Raw genomic sequence first — 21,329 nt, forward strand, 5'->3', positions numbered from 1 at the left:
AAAACCAAAGCTAATGTCTTAACATAACACGTAGAACTGATAACACTTATTATCTTAATCCTGGGCCATACATAGGCTGACAAAATTATTACCCAAATCAACTTTTTAAAAACATGGTTTTTTGTTTGAGCAAAGGAAGTATTTGTAGAAAAGATGAAAAGAGGGTGTTATTCATTCAATCTTTTGCCCCTACCTCCCCCAAAGCACACAATCTTTATTACCTCTGAATTCTGATTTTAATTTAATATACACAAGGAAACCTAGCAAATGATGGCAGGCCCAGAAGATTAGTTACAAGTAATTCAAACATGTTAGCACAAAAGAAAACAAAAATGATTTATGACCCATCAGTCGTTCTTTTTTCCCCACAGATCTTAAAAATAAAAATTGGTCTTAGCTTCTCATTTTCAATGTGCTTTCTTCCTTTGACTTCTGTAAAACTTCCAAAGATATTAACACCTCTATATACAAAGAAGCAGTGTGGCAGTACATGCGACCTTATACATTTTTCACTCTTAAAGAAAAAATTATGAAATATTTGCTTTGAACCTGCTCTTCGATTCTAAGAGGAAGCTAATTTGAAAGATTCATAAATATTACTTAAGTGGCCAAACTATTTTTTATTTGAAACTAACATAAAATTCTAAGTTGAGCTGACCTGGTTGGAAAGGAGAAGGAATAACTCTGGCCTCCCTAAGCTTTGTCAGTTAAGAAGCAGATAGGAATTGGCAACCCCAAGAAGAGAAGAATAAGTTTAATGTATCTTCTCACACACCATTAAGTTAGAGCAGCTCATCATGGAGGTTTAGACTGGTCCATCTCCCTAGAAGGTAGAAAAAGTTAATTAATTACAACATCTTTTTTTTTTTGCTTTTTCCTCCCCTCCCTTTCCTCTCCCCATCACCCCTCTTATTCCTGATTACTCCTACCCCTTATTGGTTACCTACTGAATGTTTTCTGTACTTTTCTGACTTTGTTTCAGAGTTTTAATCTGTTACTTAACTTGTGCTTAGGCTATTGTTGTGGAAGCTTCATTTTATTTTTCATCATTTTATTATTAAAATTAATTTTGATAAGTGGCACATGGAGCTCAAGTGATGTATCTGAAGCCACAGTTAATAAGTAGAGGAGCCAGGACTTCATAAGTAGAGAACCTGGGGAGGTGGAACCCAGAGACTGTGTTCCTCTCCTTGAAGATATGCTGTCACACGGATTTCCATCCTCTTAAGGAAATAGCAGTCAGTACAATGTACTGAGCCTTCTGTTATTAACATGGATGCTTTTTTGTTTTGTTTTGTTTTTTTTGCTGTGCTGCTTGGCATGTGGGATCTTACTTCCCTGACCAGGGATCAAACCCGTGCCCCCTGCAGTGGAAGCGCGGAGTCTTAACCACTGGACCACCAGGGAAGTCCCCAACTCTCAAGTTCTATTTAATTTTTTTCCTCATACTTCAATCTGTGCTTTAGAATAACTTTATGTGTATGAATAATTGACTGATCTGGCTTGTTCAGTAGTTGAAATAATCACCTTGTCCTACCGTCCATAGGTTTATTTTTATTTTTCATATTGATAATTTACAGTCTTATTTGGAGAGTAAATCCCAAAATGATTTCGGTTTTTTTTTGCACTTAAGAATGATTATTCTCTTCTATATCTTTTCCAAGGGAAAGAAAATACCCTTCCATATATTACTTGACAACTTTAACCCACTTCTAGATCTATTTAGGAAATAAAACACTTGGGGACAGACCGTGACGCGTATCCCTGACAATCTGTGCCTATAACAGATGTCCACTTCCTGTGGGGATCTTCATGTAAACATCGTCATAAACTTCTATATGTATATGGAGTAGGGGTAAGACTGAAAACTTTGGTCAGCTTCAGCCTGGGTATGTTAGCATCACCGAGAGCAGAACTTCCCTCAGCTGCTAGAGGGGCTGCCTGGACTTTGCAGCCGGGCTCTGGTTTCCTGCAGTCACCGTCACCCTTTCCACCCCCTCATCCATTAGCGCTGGTGGCCTGCCTTGGCCTCCTGCGTGCCGAGAAGGAAGGACAAAGACCCCAACTCACCCGACAGCAGCCACAGCACTGGCAGTCTCCACACAGGGTCCCCAGGAGGCCGTTGATCACCTGAATGGCACAGATAAGTATCTGAAGCGCCCCTATGATCAGCAGGATGGAGAAGAGGGTCAGATGCCAGGGAATCACGTCGTCAGGCTTTTGGCACTGGCTCCACAAGTCACTGTCCCTGAGGTAATCTCTGTCGGGGACATGGGGGAGAAAGGAGATGTTGGTAAAAAGTGTGCAATACCCTAGGCTAGAAAGTCACCATCACGATTTTTCTTTTGCAATACTATCTATCCAAGATATAAGCTCCATGAGAAAAAAAAAGTCCCATAATAACAACACTTTTAAAAACAATACCTAACAATTTTATTGAGTATAGACTATGGTGCCAGACGCTGTTCTGAACATTTAACACATATTCACTCCTTTATTTCTCATAGAAACTTTATGGTTCTTTTCTTCCATTTCACAAATGAGAACACTGAGGCACAGAGTGGCTAAGTGACTTACCCCAGCTCACACAGCTGCTGAGTGACAGAGTGATTTTTATGAGCTGACCAGGAGGATGGGTAAGTTTAATATCTATTAAGGGGCAATGAAAATGAAGACACTCCAGGAGCAGAATCTCACAAATGTTCACGGCCTTAATCCTACTATTGTCCTTAGGGACCTTTTGGACTTCTGATAAATTATCTGTCACGTCTCGTGGCCGTGTGAAGCCATGTAAAGTACAATTGTGTCATATAGTTAAAGGGAAGAGCTTGATTCTTTTAAGGCCTACTTCTAGCCAAACTGTGAACTGACTCAGCTATATTTTTGTGAAGATGAATACACATTTTATAAAAACTTTGAAATAGGAGAAACTGTAATATATTTATAAAATTTATACATTAGGAGTCCACTGCAATATCAAGGGCATTGTGCCTTGAAGGAGAAATGTGTAGTGGCATCTTTAAGACAACAGTGAGGGTAAAGCGGGTAAAATCTCTGCATCTTTATATTCCTTCTCACATTCTTAAAGCCGAAAATTGGTCTCTCCCTCTTCCTTTCCACGTCCTCTCTCCTTTCAAGGCCTCAATAGGAAACTCTCCATATGACTACTAAAGTAATATGCACCTCATCGTTTTGAGATCATTTTGACGATCTGTCTCTGATGATTTCTCCAGTGCATCAGTACACATTTATTTGAGATACATTCTGTATTAAGATTTTGAAAAATCTTTGAAATGATGGAAGATGCCCCAGAGTTTAGTAGAGCAGAAGGGATAAAGGAAAGAATGAGACTTTCGCTCTTGATTTAAAAATAAAACATTGTTCATCACATTGATTCACCTCCCCATGAGAATACAGGTTCTAGCGGTTCACTGGCTGTGTGACTCGTGTATCTCTCTGTAAAATGGGAATAACAATATCAAATCATAGGGTTAAACAAGGATTAAATTAAAGTGAGGATTAAATGAGTTAACACGAGTAAAGCACTTAGTGCCTAGCATATAGTACGTTTTCAATAAACCCTAATATTGTTATTATTTTACTTAAGCTGAGCAGTCTGGTCTAAAGGAAAAAGGCTGGTATTTTGGATTCAGATGGACCTGGGTGTGAATCCAAGCATTCCTCTCACTGGCTGTGTATTCCTCACACGAGTCACCTACCACCCCCCACCCCCTGGCCTTCACATCAGTTTCTTCACCTATAAAATGGGCTGAGAACAACCTCACAATTGTGAAATTTCACTGAGATAATATACGTATGTATTGCTGTATAAGACTTCTTTTCATTATGTTACTATTATTTTTAAAATTTATTTATTTAATTTATTTATTTTTGGCTGCGTTGGGTCTTCATTGCTGTGCGTGGTCTTTCTCTAGTTGCAGTGAGCGGGGTCTACTCTTCGTTGCGGTGCGCGGGCTTCTCACTGCGGTGGCTTCTCTTGTTGTGGAGCACAGGCTCTAGGCGTGCGGGTTTCAGTAGTTGTGGCACATGGGCTCAGTAGTTGTGGCGCACGGGCTTAGTTGCTCTGCGGCATGTGGGATCTTCCCGGACCAGGGCTCCAATCCGTGTCCCCTGCATCGGCAGGCGGATTAACCACTGCGCCACCAGGGAAGCCCCCATTACGTTATTTTAAAAACACTCATTTTTCCATTCTGTTTTTTTTCCATGTAGTCCTTCCTATCTTTACAATTTTTCAACTTGCTGATTATAAGAGGTTATAAGAAGACAATATTTTCCAGGCACATTTTATAAAGAAAAGATCCTAAGGTGAAGTAATTGGCAGTCCCCAGCTGGGACCCTCGGCTGAAGAGTTTGTCCAGTGGTGGGACGACACCACCCCCTGGTGGTGATATTGTTGAACCGCTCACGGGGGAATTTGGAAGCAAGGATTGAGTTTGGGTGGAGAAATCCTCTCAGTTTCACTCCAGCTGCTGCCTCACCCCTTACAAACCCTCGGGGATAGCTGTTCCACAGGCCTTTCTTCTTTCCCCCCAAACTCTCAGGTTCTGAGGGTCTCAGATCCAGGGAAATGATTGCTGCGTCCAACCCTCCAACCCCAGGTGAGAGAGGGCCCTAATTTTTCATGGATCTGGAGGCTAATCATGCTTCCACATTCTGTGACATGAGGACAGCTGAGGCAGTTTAAACCCACTGAATCTCATCCTTGTGAAGGGCGGTCCCACCTGAGATGCAGTAATTCCATCAACCTCAGAGTAGAGCACCATGGATTTCATACAACTCACTTCTTGCCAGCAGCAAAGGCAGCTGAAGGAGGGAGCAGGGGAGCCCAAGGGCTTTGGCTGGGTAACTTGGGTGCCACCTCCTCCCCTGAGACAGACCTCCTGATGCTCCTTCCGCCTTCAGCTGGCTGTGGTACCCCTTCTGTGCTTCCCAGCCCTCTGGTTCCTTCTGGTACATGGTGCCCAGGACCCTGAGCTGTCCTCATCTGTCCATTTGTCTGTCTTCTCTTTGTGACTATACATTCACAAGGGTGGAGACCATGTCCGCATCTCTGTCCCCAGTTCCAGCACAGGGAGCGTTCAGTAAGTGAGCAGCTTTCACGTACGGGGTCCTGCCCATGTTCTGGGCACTGGGCTAGCTGCGTTCCATCCTCCTTCCCAATCCTGCGAGGAGGTGCTACTTTTCTTGAACAATGCCCCAGGAAATCTTCACTGAATGAATGAACATATACACAGATTAAGAAGTTGAGGGGGGAGGGGCAACGTGGGGGAGGGGATTAAGAGGTACAAACAATTAGGTATAAAATAAGCTACAGGATATATTGGACAACACAGGGAATACAGCCAATATTTTATAATAACTATACATGGAGTATAACCTTTAAAAACTGTGAATCACTGCATTGTACACCTGTAACTTATGTAATATTGTACATCAACTGTACTTCAATTACAAGAAATGTGCTGCTAAAAAAAGACATTTAAATATTTAGAAAGTGTAAAAAAAAAAGCTGAGGCTACAGAGTGTAAGTACCTGGATTTGATCTTCCTTCTGTCTGACTCCAAAGCCAGTGCTCTTAATCATTATACACATTCCCTGTATTTGAGTAATTTTATCCCTTTAGAATAATTGAAATATGACTAATTTATGAAATTTGATTTACACAATACATCTCTAATAGTATGTATAGTTATCTCTAATAGTATGTCAATCAAAGTTTTCCTTTACCATAATAAAGAAATTATTCTCTTTGGACCTTCATGCGACTGGTTGAAAATATTGAAATTAATCACAAAATTATCATAAAAGCATAACATTTTAGAAAGTTCTAATGCATCATAATAAATCCCATTCACAGCAATGCTATATTCATAAAAATGAATCATAACATTGAGTGTCTGGCAAGTGCTACGTGGCAGTAATGGTACATTATGTACATCATGTTATTTCATTCTTGCCTGAACCTGTGAGGTAGATCTTGCTGCCACCCCATTTCACAGAGAAAGAGCTGAAAGGTGAATGCATCACCCAAGATCACACCACTGGTATGTGGCAGAGGTGGAACTGGACCCTAAGTCAAGTCGGGCCAAGGGCAAAGCCGGATCTTAAAGTCTCTGGGGGTTTCCTGCTTCATGAAAGCTGGGAACAGGTTGGTGCAATGCCATCTCACCCCGTCCATGTGGCTTTCAGCTCTGGGGAGGGTGTTCACAGCAGTGTATGGGGTTTCTTGCTAATAAGTCATCATTGAAGAGCAGCTGCAGATAGTCTTAACTGAAAGTCCAGGCAGAACACTGAATGGTGTCAGTTCCGTGCTTAATGAGAGAGCCCTCTCCTCACCCCTGAATTCCTTCCCCAGGGAGCAGGGAGGGCTGCAGCCTGACCAGGCAGTGCTGTGCTTGGCTGTGTTGCTTGTCTCTCCCCCACTTGCTGATTGTCTTTGGCCTTGCCTCCTGCGTTCTCTCCCGCAGCTGTCCCCATGCCCTGTGCAAGTTGCTTCCCTTTTAGCAGCTCAGGGTCAGGGTAGAGGTAGTCAATAGTCTCAGAAAGGAAGACCTTGGTTGGGAGGAGGTCCTACTTCAAAGGAAGCCAAGAGGGTGTATCTCAAAATGTCCCAGATTTCTTTTCCCTTCTAGGATGCCTCTTTAGTATGGTTCCCATGACAGAAAAAGTTAACTGTCTTTGTTCCTTTAAAATGACCGCCAACAAACATTTTTAAGGAAAACAGAACTAAATTCTACGGACTTGAAGAGTCCTGATTTTTGTGTCCCAACCTGGAAACCTCAGAATCCACCTTGATAACCTTCTCTCTTTCTCCTCCTACCTCATCCTGATGATTCCATCTCAGACAGTCTCTGACTTTTCTCTCCTTTTGAGCCCCAATTCCGCTCAGGATTTTATCTGGATTGTTACTCTAATCTCCTACCTTGCTCCCTCTTTCAATTACTGAGACCTTCCATTCATCCTCCATGTCGCTACCATCATGATCGTCCTACAACTCCCAAGTGGTCGTGGCTTGTCCTGCTTGAAGTCCTCTGCTGTTCCCCGATGTCTTGAAGGTCTACCTGCCTCTCAATCACCCGCATCCTGTGGGTTCCTCTTCACCACCCCCAACATTCACCCTGAGCTTCTGGCCACTCAGCGAACTGACATTCTCTGAGCACGTGGGCCCTTTTCGAAGTTGCCTCAGGACTTTCTCTTCTCTCTGCCTGCAACGTGCTTCCCATCCTCTCTGGAAGGCACACTTCTGTGCATCTTCCAAAACCAGCCCATGTCACCTCCTCCCAGAAGTTTCCCTTGCACACCTCCATTTCCCCCTTTCGGCAAGTGAGGGTCTGTTCCCTGTCGTCACCCTAACTTACCATGTACTCACTGGGGCAGGGACCAGGTCTGTCCTTCTGTGCTCCATGTTTGGGACAGGCGTCAGCACAAAGTAAGGTCCTGTCAAGTGCTTTTGTTTTTTTAATTCTCCTACTAATCATTAGCTGTGAAGCCCTGGGCAAATTAACTTTTTGAACTGTATTTTTCTACTGTAGGGATAAGAAATCTTCTGAGATTTATTAGGAAGATTAGGTGAGATAATGCATGCAAAAATACTCAGCTGTTAATCATTAGAAGGAGGAGAAGGAGAAAAATGAGGAGGAGGGGAAGGAGGAAGAGGAGGAGAAGGGAGAGATGCTGCCACTGCCATTTGGTGATAAGGGAAACTGTCCTGAGTCCTCTTCTTTGGTCTCATACAAGTGATTATTTCTTTTCACTCACTAAGCAGCTGTGTATGAATGTTACACTTGCAGCTACAACAACAACTCCTGTGATGCTTACACACTGGGATCCGGTGGATAAGAAGAGTCCATGGGATAGTAAAAAAGATTGGAGACAGAGGCCACTGAGCCTTTCGAGAGGGACTCTGCAAACATCAGATAGTGCAAGTCAATAGAAACTGTGCTCTAGAAAAAGCACAGTTGTGACTTGAAGTCAGAAAACTTGGATTCGAGCTTCCAACATTAAGAACAGTATTCCTTTGGGCAAGTCAGTTCTCCTCTCTGGGCCGCAGCTGAATTACCTCTGAAGGAGCGCTTTTCGTGAGGATCAGATGAAACATTGTGGGTGAAGGCACGTTGTTAACTGAAAACACCAAGCAACACAAGGTGCAGGGATTGTTGTAAGAAGCTCAAGATGAGCTTCTGCAGTTGGAGGGGAGGTTTGGAGCTGGGGGTGGGCGATAAGATCATAAAGGAAGACAGGACATATGGGATGTAGGGAGAATGGCAAGCTGAGGAAAGCCCGCCAGGTGACAGGGGTGCAGTGAGACGCCCTGCCTGGACCCATCCTCCTGAAAGCCCTTCCTGTAGCAATCGTGGCCTATTTCACACCAAGAGTGGACTTGCATTTTATGTGGGATTAAATTCTAGAGTCAGGGCATGATGGGAAAGAGCACGAATAGTCAAAATCATTCTTATCTTATAAATCACCTGGAAAGTATAATATATATGATTTGGTAATAAACCCCTGTGCAGCCATTTTTGATCATACTATGGTTTGAAGCCACTCTGCAGATGTCTAGGTATGCAAACCTTTCCCCTTCAGATAACTATCAAAGCCCTACAGTGGGGCTTCCCTGGTGGCGCAGTGGTTGAGAGTCCGCCTGCCGATGCAGGGGACGCGGGTTCGTGCCCCGATTCGGGAAGATCCCACGTGCCGCGGAGCGGCTGGGCCCGTGAGCCATGGCCGCTGAGCCTGCGCGTCCGGAGCCTGTGCTCCGCAACGGGAGAGGCCACAACAGTGAGAGGCCCTCGTACCGCAAAAAAAAAAAAAAAAAAAAAAAAAGCCCTACAGTGAACAGAGGATGGGTGGAGAATTCTGAAATGTTCCTGCTTTCCCGCACAGTTTATTCTTTGTTTGTTATTAAAGCGCTCTAATCTGATACCTGTTAATGGATGGGTTAGTTGCTGTTGTGAGGAGTAGATAAAACAACACATATGAAAGCATCTATCACATAGTAACGTGTGATACATGGGTCTGATGTGAATGCAAACTTGCTTTTCAGCAGGAGGACAGATGCAGAGAGATTTGAAAAGTGGTTTCCTCAACCTAAATGTCCATCGACAGATGAATGGATAAAGAAGATGTGGTGCATATATACAATGGACTATTGGCCATAAAAAAGAATGAAATAATGCCATTTGCAGCAACAAGGATGGACCTAGAGATTATCATACTAAGCGAACTAAGTCAGAAAGAGAAAGACAAATATATATCACTTATATGTGGAATATAAAATATGACACAAATGACCATATCTATGAAACAGAAACAGATTCACAGATATAAAGAATGACTTGTGGTTGCCAAGCGGGGGTGGGCTGGGGGAGGGATGGATTTGGTGTTTCGGGTTAGCAGATGAAACTATTATATAGAGAAGGGGTAAATAACAAGGTCCTACTGTATAGTACAGGGAACTATATTCAATATCCTGTAATAAACCATAATGGAAAAGAATATGAAAAAGAAGGCATATGTATGTATAGCTGAATTGCTTTGCTGTATACCAGAAATTAATACAACATTGTAAATCAACGATACTTCAACTAAAAAAAAAAAAAAAAATTAAAAAAAAAAAAGAAAAGTGGTTTCCTGTCCTCCCCCAAGGTGGCAATTCCCGTGGTGGCCCACAGAGCAGCTGTCACTGTCCTGACCTGGGGCATCAGTCCCAGCCCACCCCAGGCAGGTGTGAGTGTGCCAGGGGAGGGTGTGAGGCCCTCAGGTCAGAACAATATAAGACCCTTGTACTGCCCTGGGGTGTTACTTGGCATGCCTTGTGTTTCTCTCTCCTTTGTTTTGGACATAGATTTATTCAAATTGATTTTAAGTCCATCAAGGGGAGTAGCGTTCACATTACAGAACAGATAGAAAACAGGTTTAATACTGCACTGATGCTTTGGCAAGAAATACCAGCAGAAGGGTCCTTGAAAGGAGACATAATATGTAGCTTCACAGTCACACCCCTGGGTGGGGCAGAGGGAGCCATCGGGGGAGGGACCTCGGGAGGTGGCTCAGCCTTATGCTGTCTGAATGCTGTGCTCAAGCAAGCCAAGCCCACAGCAGTCCTCTGTAAGAGGAGAGGGCTTTCCACAGTAAAATAAACACCCGTGGCAATCACCGCATGTGATGTGAGGACATTAGAGGGCTTGTACTCCTGTTTAACTACAGAGAAGGGTGGGGATGATATTTTAGATGAAACACTTGTGGGCAAACTGAGACCTGGGGTCATACAGAACCAGCCTCCTCCATCTCCTCCATCTGAAGCCTGCTCTCGAGGTTCTGTAGCCTCTCACTATACGTTAATAAATAGGGGGTCTGACTTAAATAATCGGTGTCAGATTTTTTTAGGCATGGCCCCATCCTCTGTGTACAGGAGGACCCATCACCTCTAATTCCCGACCACCTAGATATGTCACTCCCTGTGTTATTGTCCATAATGATGAACAAAACAGAGCTTGTGCCACCCCCTTGGAAGTTAGCGTCTAGTGCAGCCCTATCTAATGATGCTCTATGTTGCCCCTAATAGCCGTGTGCAGCTACTGAGTGCTTGAAATATGGCTAGTGTGACTGAGGAATTTTAAACTTTATTTCACTTACGAGAATTTAAGTTTAAGTAGACACGTATGGCAACTGTCTACTGCCTTGAGCAGTGCGGTCCAGGGGCAGAAAGATGCGTAATATAAAAAGACTAATAATACTTGAAGTTAGAAGACGTGAGTTTGCTCCCCGTCTCTGCTGCCCACTAATTGTGAGACCCGGAGCACGTCACACTTATTCAGCCTGCCTCGGTGGGGAGTCGCTACCTCTTGACGTTGTTGTGGAGATTAAATTATAAATTTATTTTTTTAAAAGTTCTTTATAAACTACAAAGTACCGTGAAAATATGAAGTGTTGCTTTAATGAGTTCTATGAATAATAACTCTCACGAAGACCATACAGTGTTTTCAAGGTCGTTTTCCATAAATCTGCACCTTAAGAGACTGTTTAGTTATCCATCATTTGGGGTATTAGTGAAAGCCTTTGGGCTCTGTTAATGAGTAATCATTCTCATTTTCTATTATAAGATTTTCAATGGAAGGCACTGGTCTCTGTTTATGAATATTATTAGTTGCCTCATGTTGATGCTAATAAATGTTTGAATGCAAGTGGTGACACCACCAACCTCCTTCCCTCAAGCCAACTGAGGTGCCCTCTTCCATTATTTCTCCTGGTGTCTGTCAAAAGAGCACCTAGAGGTGAGATCTTGTGTAACTTCACCCCACAACCCCAGCTCTGCCTCAAAGGAGCAACATGCCTGAGACTTGTAAACTGAAGATGGCGGACCTTGAGCGGGGTCCCCCGAGGGCCTTTACCTGCTGGTGCCCCCAGTGGTGACATGTGAGCATTGAAGGGTGTACCTTACCCGTCCAGGAAGGGGTAGCCCCACGTGCTATTGTTGACCATGAGGCATTTTGGACCCTTGTTGATTGAGACAGCTGAGATGATAAATGAGTATCCGGCACCCAAGACTCCAACCACTGCAAATATCGTGGAGGTGAACATCTGAAAGAGAAGGAGAGAGACCGCCAGGTTCTTAAGGTGTCCAGAGATTACACACAGCACGCCTAACTGGCCTGTCATTGAGCATGGCGAATATGGGGAAGTTACGGGGTATGCAGCCAGTTTTTACTGGAAACGGGGCCTGTGGGGTCTCCTAGAATGAATTTTGGTGTCTCATGTCCCTTTCTCCACCCCCATCCCCATCTTTTTCACCTATTCATTGATGACGCAAGTGTTAGTTATGGTTTGATACCTTTGAACCAGGATTTTTTAACCTTGTTAAGAACAGATTGTCCTTCACCGGCCTAATATGGAAGATCAGTCTATTACAGAATCAAAGAATCTTAGAATGGGAAGTGATCTTCAGTTCTGTGGTCCAATCATCTCACTGAGGCTAAGTCACGGCGGGGCCTCATGTGGCAGGAAGGTTCTGCTTATGAGAAAGGGTAAAAGTCTAGAATTTCTCCTCATCAGTCCTAGTTACGTTCCTTGAGTTCAAAAAGATTAAGTCCAACCTCTCTTCCATGAAGTAGCAACATTTAAAATATCTGAAGATATTTTATATCTTACACAAAAATATTTTCTATATGACATCTCTCCACCCCTTCCACCCTCTGTAAGTTTTCTCTTCTTTGGGTTACACAAGCCCAACAATTCCAGTTCTTTTAAATATTTTTATAGGCTAACTCCCTCTTAGAGATGAAAGTGATCTTCAGTTCTGTGGTCCAATCATCTCACTGAGGCTAAGTCACGGCGGGGCCTCATGTGGCAGGAAGGTTCTGCTTATGAGAAAGGGTAAAAGTCTAGAATTTCTCCTCATCAGTCCTAGTTACGTTCCTTGAGTTCAAAAAGATTAAGTCCAACCTCTCTTCCATGAAGTAGCAACATTTAAAATATCTGAAGATATTTTATATCTTACACAAAAATATTTTCTATATGACATCTCTCCACCCCTTCCACCCTCTGTAAGTTTTCTCTTCTTTGGGTTACACAAGCCCAACAATTCCAGTTCTTTTAAATATTTTTATAGGCTAACTCCCTCTTAGAGATGAAAAAAAAAAAAGGGCCTAGAGAGGCAATGTCCATTCTAAACAGTAATTAGAGAGTAGTGTGGAAACATTAATAATTCTGTAAATAGAGGTGGAAAATGATCACCTCTATTGCTTTGGGACATGAAGGTGTAGTGCAAAGTACAAGAGTTTAAAAGTCAGCAGAACCCCGTCTCAAATCTCAGTTTTGCTACTTTTCTCTGTGTGATGACTGGCTCTTAGTTTCTCATCTATAAAATGGGCATGATAAAGCATGCCTAAATTAGATGTGATAACCCAAGTTAAATGTCAGATAGTTCCTCTTTCCCCTTCCCTGTATTACTATCAATCTTTTTACAGTATATATTTGAGGGTTTGAGGGTGGGGTTAGAGTGTAGAGAGGATCTAACTGTGCCTGGGCAACTGGAATCTGTGTAATCTATTTAGCTGGGATTCATATTCATATCATACGTCATATCATATATAAATGTATTTTTTTGAAAATTTATTTATTTATCTATTTATTTTTGGCTACGTTGGGTCCTCGTTGCTGTGTGAGCGCTTTCTCTCTAGTTGCAGCCAGCAGGGCCTACTCTTCGTTGAGGTGCACGGGCTTCTCATTGTGGTGGCTTCTCTTTGTTGTCGAGCACGGGCTCTAGGCACATGGACTTCAGTAGTTGTGGCGCGCAGGCTCGGTAGTTGTGGCACATGGGCTTAGTTGCTCCGCGGCATGTGGGATCTTCCTGGACCAGGGCTCGAACCCGTGTCCCCTGCATTGGCAGGTGGATTCTTAACCACTGCGCCACCAGGGAAGTCCCTGTAAATGTATTTTTGATGCAGCTTTCCAAAACTGAGCTCTGGCTCCATGCACCGTGTCTGACTTCCCATGTAGAACTGACCACTCCCTTCTTCATATTGAAAGAGAACAAGACCCTGTGGAGTTCCTGGGCATGGAAGCCTTTCCATATCCCTGTTTCTTGTTTGTAGGGAACAGACTCTAGCCTCCATGACCTTCCCAGAATCCCAAAGAGCAGATTTGAACAGTTGCTAATCAGGGAATGGAGAGGATGCAGAGACAAGGGAGGAACAGCCAAGAAACAATAATTCAGCCTTGGGGCAGGGTCCTGGTTCCATCTTAAGGGATACACATAATAATATCTTTGAGCTCTTTATAGAACCAAAACCCCCAACAAATGGAAGATGTTCGCATTCTTCATTCCAGAGAAGGTCACAGTTTGATAACCTTGAGAAGCCATCAGGAGACCACTTGAGACCAGATTAAAGAAGTTCAGGCCCTGCACACACCCTGATCCTTATCAGCAAAGCTGCCCTTGAACCATTGCTATAAAACTCCTCACCAAATCCTCCTGGGTTGGGACACAGTTTTTCAGGGCATGAGCCTGCTGTGTCCCCCTTTGCCAGGCAAAGCAATAAAGCTATTCTTTTCTACTTCACCCAGAACTCTGTCTCAGAGATTCAATTTGGCACTGGTGTACAGAGGCCAAGTTTTCAGCATCCATATCTCCCACCTCCAGGGCTCTAGAATGTATCAACTCCCATCATAGCACAGTATATATATAGCACATTACTGCATAGATGTTTATGTCTGTCTTCCCCAACCAGAGGACAAACTCCTTGAAGCCATGGACAGTGGGTTATTGGAAGATAGTTAGGACATTGCTCCACCCCTACCACCAACAGTTTGGTTTTTTTTTTTTTTTCCTCCCCAGCTTATCAAAGGCACTGGATAACTACTTATTGGATATTTTCAATGACTAAAGTCCATATACTCATTATTTAGATTTTTCCTCTTAATTTTTATGCCTAAGGTATCCTAAACCCATTCCCACCATCAAGAACATTGTGAATATAATCTAGGTCAGAAGTAAATAAAAATTTGGGTCAGTTTATCATGTTAGAACAGGCAATCTCTTTTCCAAAGGATGTCTTGTTGAATAATTTTGGAAATTGTTGAATTGTATAAAGTTAAATAGGTTTCATTCCTGTTGTACTTCTAAGAATCTTTGTGATATGCTAATATGTATGAAGCTCCAAGAAGGGGATATACTATGTATACTGGAATGTAAGGAAAATTATTAGCTCTCAAATTATCCCTCAGAAGTGAGGGACTTGCTTTAGAGCTGTGCCCTTATTTCATACATCAGGTAATAGGACATTTCCTCAAATTTGAACAAACAAGTATTGTGTGGGAAAGACATTAGTCAGAAACAACGCAATTACTGTCGGATGACAGAATTATTTAAACATTTCCTTCTTAACACAGATTTGCTAATTATTCTAGGAAAGTTGACCTCACAATTCCTAGTTCCAGATATTATAGTTAACAAGCCTTTTAAAGGGCATTCTAATATAAGCATGTTTAGTGTTTACAGTCGTGAGGATCATTAATATATACTTGCAAGAGGGATGTCTGAATACTGTCTTTATATTATCTGAATTGATATTTATGACTGAGTGAAATTTCCGCTGGCAGCATCCTACATGGATACAAAAATGTCATTAAATGGAAAAAAAAAGATGTGCTGTGGGAAACTTTTGATGGCTCCAACGGTGTCTTTAGTGGGAGCAAAGACATTAAGGTCAAAAAACATGAAAACATTTTAAAATAAATGAGGGGAGGAGTAATATTTCAAAATCAATATATTAAAATTATTTTATATTTTATACATGTGATTTAAAATATGCATATATCACAGAACGCCTATGCATATATTCACGTTAGTCAAAGAACTTTTTTTGAAACTGCTTTCTGGGAAAATCAGAGCTGGTTTCATATGAAGTTTCACCTTATATTTGGGTATGTATTGTAATTTGCAGAGTTTTCTGATCTCATAGGAGCCTGTAACTTCTTCCCTTGAGCCCTTGCAACGACACACTTTGGGAGTTGCTGCTGCAATTTAACGAGAGCTTATCTAGCTACTCCTCTGTCTCTGAGCTACCTCAATGCTCCAAGCAACTTGCTGTTTAGTTAGACACAGCTGGTATTAATCTAGGAATGGCCAGAACGTTCCAGTAGAGCAATTGAAAGCTTATGCTCAGGTCAGTTTTTCCTAATGTTTTACCTCTTGTCCTTTCAGAGTGAGGCTCTGAGTGGTCTGGAAACATTTTGACATGTGATCCTTGGGATGGATTGGACTGTCTCAATTAAAAATGAAGATTCTATGAAGGAAGTGTCTCTCATCTTAAAATTGCTTAAAAGTCTTCAAAAGCCAGAATTTCCACTAAATAAATGATTAAATATTCTTATAATTATGTTTTCACAAAAATGACGATCTCAAAAACCTTGTAGTGCAATCAATCATCTCACTTTCTAGATAATGCAAAGAGCTTCGTTCTGTGACGGCCCTAGATGTATTATCTCATTTAATCTTCTCAACAAACCTGTGAGGTGGGTGTGATTATCTACATTTTCCAGACAGGAAACTGAGACTACTAGAAATTAAGATAATTGCTCTAAGTCAAACAAAGAGTAAAGTGGTGGGACTAGGATCAGTCCATGGCCACTTGTTCCCAAAGCCCATGCTTTTGTGACTTTCTCAGATCATACATCTAGAAGGTGGCTGAGCTAGATTAAGAGCTGGGGTCTCAGGGGAAGGGGCAACGTAGGGGTGGAGGACAAGAAGTACAAACTGTTAGGTATAAAACACGCTACGGGGAAGGAAGTGTCTCTCATCTTAAAATTGCTTAAAAGTCTTCAAAAGCCAGCATTTCCACTAAATAAATGGTTAAATATTCTTATAATTATGTTTTCACAAAAATGATGATCTCAAAAACCTTGTAGTGCAATCAATCATCTCACTTTCTAGATAATGCAAAGAGCTTCGTTCTGTGACGGCCCTAGATGTATTATCTCATTTAATCTTCTCAACAAACCTGTGAGGTGGGTGTGATTATCTACATTTTCCAGACAGGAAACTGAGACTACTAGAAATTAAGATAATTGCTCTAAGTCAAACAAAGAGTAAAGTGGTGGGACTAGGATCAGTCCATGGCCACTTGTTCCCAAAGCCCATGCTTTTGTGACTTTCTCAGATCATACATCTAGAAGGTGGCTGAGCTAGATTAAGAGCTGGGGTCTCAGGGGAAGGGGCAACATAGGGGTGGAGGACAAGAAGTACAAACTGTTAGGTATAAAACATGCTACGGGGATATATTGGACAACACGGGGAATATAGCCAAAATTTTATAGTAACTATAAGTGGAGTATAACCTTTAAAAATTGTGAATCACTATATTGTACACCTGTAACATATAATATTGTACAGCAACTATACTTCAAAAAAACAAAACAAAAGAACTGGGTCTCCCTCCCAGTCTAGTATCCTGTACCTACCACCTCTTCAAATACACACACACACACAAAACACACTGCCACTAGCACCAGATATTCTGTTATCTGCAAATTTCTCTGTGAATGACATTGGTTCTCTCAAGGAAATAAAACGACAGATAAGGAAAAAAATATCTTTTTGCTTAATTGACCTTCTGATCTTGAGTTCTAATTATTAGTCAGGAATCATGAAACTGTTGATTATTAAGAATGGAAGGGTATCTAAAATTGCTGTAAGAGAAAAGAAAGATCATTTTTCCGGGAAGGCAGTTTGGAAGTCTGCGGAAACCAGGGTTCCGGTCTCCTCAGAGTGACCCAGGCCCCCGCCCCCCTGGCCTCGGCTTCTGGTGGCAAACAGAAGAAAGGGGTGGGTGGTTCTAGAACGTCCCTTCGACTAAAACAGCTCCGGATTTCATCATCCACTGGCTGGTAATGAGAGGAGAAATCTGTTTTGTGCTATTCCTGCTGTGTGAGATGAGTGGAGGATTTTAGATATCCTTCCTGGAACATTTCAACAGGCAAATGTTTACAGACACAGAAAGTGAGTACAAATGCAAACAGTCTTCATTTTAGGCAAGTCTGAGTAAATGAAAAACCAGGTTAATATAAAATAGCAATGAGATAATTTTCCCCTTTATCGAAGAGTCCCCCTTGTAAGCACCTCAATCCCAACACTGTCCAACTGAAATATAATGCGAGACATATACATAATTTAAAATTTTCTAGTAACACTTCTTAAAAGGTTTAAAAAAATGAGATTAATTTTGATAATATATTTCCTTTAACTCTGCATATCCAACATATTATCATTTCAATAGGTAATCAATATAAAAACTACTAATGAGATATTTTATATTCTTCTTTTGTACCAATTCTTTGGAATCTGGTATGTGTTTTATACTTATGGTACATCTCAATTTTTCTTTTTTTTTTTGTGGCCAAGCCTCGCAGCGTGCAGGATCTTAGTTCCCCGACCAGAGATTGAACCCGTGCCCCCTGCAGTGGAAGCACAGAGTCTTAACCACTGGACCACGAGGGAAGTCCCAGGTACATCTCAATTTTTAAAAATTTATTTATTTATTTATTTAGAACATCTTTATAGCAGTATAATTGCTTCACAATGGTGTGATAGTTTCTGCTTTACAATATAGTGGATCAGCCACACACACACATATATCCCCACATCTCCTCCCTCTTGCGTCTCCCTCCCACCCCTCTAGGTGGTCGCAAAGCACCGAGCTGATCTCCCTGTGCTATGCGGCTGTTTCCCACTAGCTATCTGTTTTACATTTGGTAGTGTATATATGTCCACGCCACTGTCTCACTTCGTCCCAGCTTACCCTACCCCTCCCCGTGTCCTCAAGTCCATTCTCTAGTAGGTCTGCACCTTTATTCCCGTCCTGCCCCTCGCTACATGTAAAAGAACGAAATTAGTACATCTTAATTTTGATTGGCCACATTCCATATGCTCAATAGCCACATGTGGACAGTGGCTCCTGTATTGGACAGTACAGTCTAGAACATGTGGAAGATTGAGTTTTGGTAGTAAAAGTTAAAAAAAAATGGATGGATATGGTCAGTACTGATTCCCTGATTACGGTTACTCTCAGGAGGGAGGGATGTAGAACAGAGGAGGGCAAGACAGTGACCCTCAATTGAAGCAATAAGGTTTTATTTCTTTACAAAACTTTCTGAAGACAATATGGCATCAGGTTACAATTTCATAAAGCTAAAGGTAGTATGTTTTGTTTTTGTATTCACATTTGAAATATCTCACCTTGAAATAAAAAAAAATACTCCAAATAATTTTTCATAACTTTTCCAGAATGGATGACCTACATGAAGCAAGGTACACTTTATGTCACTTTGTTTTAAGTCATTTTGTGTTTAGAAGTCTATAAAAAATTGCTAAGTTTACTACTCTGAGATATTATCAATCTTAAAATCAGATGAAGTCCATTCCATTTATCATGGGTTTCATGATACAAAATTTTTCATGTTAAAAGAGAAGTTATTGAAATCAAGTTGAATATGTTAGGGAGCAGATGCTTCAAGTTGGGGGTTTTTAAATTAAACAGGCAAAAGGCCTGGAATATTTCTGGAAGGAGACACAATAATTGGAAACACTGGTAACCTCTGGGGAAGGGCGTTGCCAGACTCTGGAGTCAGGAATGTGTGGCTTCCATTGTAGTTTTTGTACTATGGACAGGTTTTCCCTATTCAAAATGAATAAATAGTAAAGGGGGACACTACTGTGTAGTGTAGTGGTCAAGGGCATGGGATACAGGCAGACAGATCTGGGTTTGAGTCCTGGTTCCTTCCTCATGAACTTGGGAAGGTCATCTTTCTAAGATCTCCATTTTTTCTTCTGTAAAATAAGCCTCGATAATAACTACCTCTCTCCCAGAGATCATAATATGTAAGATAGCTAATCAAAAATAGGAAATAGGGAATCAAATGTACACATCGTCGAGCAAATCAGATAACCCCCAGGTGGGGTAGGCTCTTAGATAATGCCTGGTACTTGAGTGTGGGGATACCCAGAAATCTCTTTTGCCTATTTCCAAGATTTGGATAATTTCCCATGACATTAACAAGCACTTGATAAGTGTCATTATTATATTATAATGTTTTAATGATCATAGCCTCACATACTTTAACCTTCCAGAAATACAGAGAGTATAGCTCTGGGGAGAAAAATAAAAGTAAACAGGCTGACTGTCTTATGGTTGTTCAGCACACATGTTCAGTTTGTATTTCTAAAGAAATACGTGTTAATGTATATTCTGTAAATACTTCCCTTGAAACGGAAGAAGGGAATTCACCATGTGTCAGCTTTAAGGCCTCCCCCTCTACTGGGCTCTGGAGGAAGACGATGTGGGATGAGATCTCAGCTCTGCCCTGGTCCGTGGTGTGTACTTATGTCAGCTGAAGCAGATGGAGGAGGGTCGGGCGGCTGAGAAGGGGGGAAGGGTGGGTGGTTCGGAGACATGGTATTTTGAGGCTTGGGTAGTGGCAACATGTTGGGGAAACATCTCTGGTGGGCATGAAGGTTCCTCTCAGCAAGTTTCCTAAGAGGTACATAGATATTACTTGAAGTGTTTTCTCGCTTAAACGTGAACGTCCTCCTTATTTTCTGCCTCAGCCTTGGGAAGCCCGGAAGACAGACAGGGGCGTCGTGGGTGTGGTGGTCAGAAACTCAACTTGCAAGAGCTTCAGTTTCCTTATTTATAAAACGAGAAGTTTAATGCCTAACTCATTAGGGGCTATTGTGAGAATTGAGCCTGATAAAGTACGGAAATCACCTGAACTCCTCCCGGAGTGTTCATTTACTTCATTCATCCAACAAGCATTTATCGAGGACCTATGTGTCCTCAGTACCCCAGGCACTTGGTACTACCCTCCCCTGCCCTGCACGCTAAGGCTTGCAACCTCTTCCCCCATTCTTGCAATGTCCTTACGAAAGGTAGCAACTGCCACAGTCCATTTTACAGCAGAGGATTTTGAAGCATAGAAAACATTTACTGAAGAAATAGGGTTTCACACGTTATTTCTCCTTTTAAGATAATCTGTTATTTCAGAAGAAATGTCTTTCTTAAGTCCCCCTCAAACGGGCTGTCCTTCCAAGGAACGCAGAGGCGGCTGTCAGCGCCAGTGATCTTGGCCTCAGGAAGTACTGACGCCAGAAGTGCTTACACAGAAGGCATCCCTAAGGGGCACTGGCGAGCCGAGCTGGTCATGGGGAGAAGTGCTGACTCTACAGTGAATAGACTGATTTATGACCTAACCGAGATCTTCCTTCAGAACAGGTCTGTCAACCATCTGGCCCTGCCTATGTGTTGCGGGGGTGGGGGGGGCTTTATCTGCCTGATATACTTTCAGGATGCTGAAATGCCAGCCTACCCCTAAATATCTCCTTTATCAGGCCCATTATTAGAGACACTCTTCTGAGTCAAGGTCAAGTTCTTCTAAAGGCTCTTATTAAAGAACATACTTAACACAAAAGAGTTGATAAAATTAATCAGCTGTCCCATTGGACCCTGAGATGTCAATTTCTTTTTTTTTTTTTTTTTTAAGTATTAGAGGGCAGGAGACCTTGACCAACCACAGATCAGCAGCTAGGGCACCTCCAGTTTTGGAGAATGAAGTAGAGACCTAACTACAAACCCAGGCCAGGGTTTCCAAAGCCCACCTTGGAAGTCACCCTCCTCTCATAGCTTTTGCCCCAGGGCTCCCTTTTCTCAACTCTCATTTACCCTAATTTTTTTTATTTATTTTTTATTTTTTTGCGGTATGCGGGCCTCTCACCGCTGTGGCCTCTCCCGTTGCGGAGCACAGGCTCCGGACGCGCA

The 21,329-nt window shown here is 42.1% G+C and overlaps 1 protein-coding gene across 1 annotated transcript in view; it reads right to left on the bottom strand.

Moving 5' to 3' along the window:
- Positions 1 to 215: 215 nt before the first annotated feature.
- TM4SF4 (transmembrane 4 L six family member 4) overlaps positions 216 to 21,329 on the bottom strand; it is a 27,453-nt gene continuing 6,339 nt past the window's right edge. Inside the window, exons 3-5 of the mRNA XM_007111349.3 lie at positions 11,462 to 11,601; positions 2,071 to 2,260; positions 216 to 823 (exon numbers count right to left, since the gene is read on the bottom strand). Coding sequence (XP_007111411.1) covers positions 806 to 823; positions 2,071 to 2,260; positions 11,462 to 11,601 — 348 coding nt within the window. The 3' untranslated portion in view covers positions 216 to 805. The remainder of the gene's footprint in view (positions 824 to 2,070; positions 2,261 to 11,461; positions 11,602 to 21,329) is intronic.

This window comes from Physeter macrocephalus, chromosome 1 (genome assembly GCF_002837175.3).
Source record: "Physeter macrocephalus isolate SW-GA chromosome 1, ASM283717v5, whole genome shotgun sequence".
Classification (NCBI taxonomy): Eukaryota; Metazoa; Chordata; class Mammalia; order Artiodactyla; family Physeteridae; genus Physeter; species Physeter macrocephalus.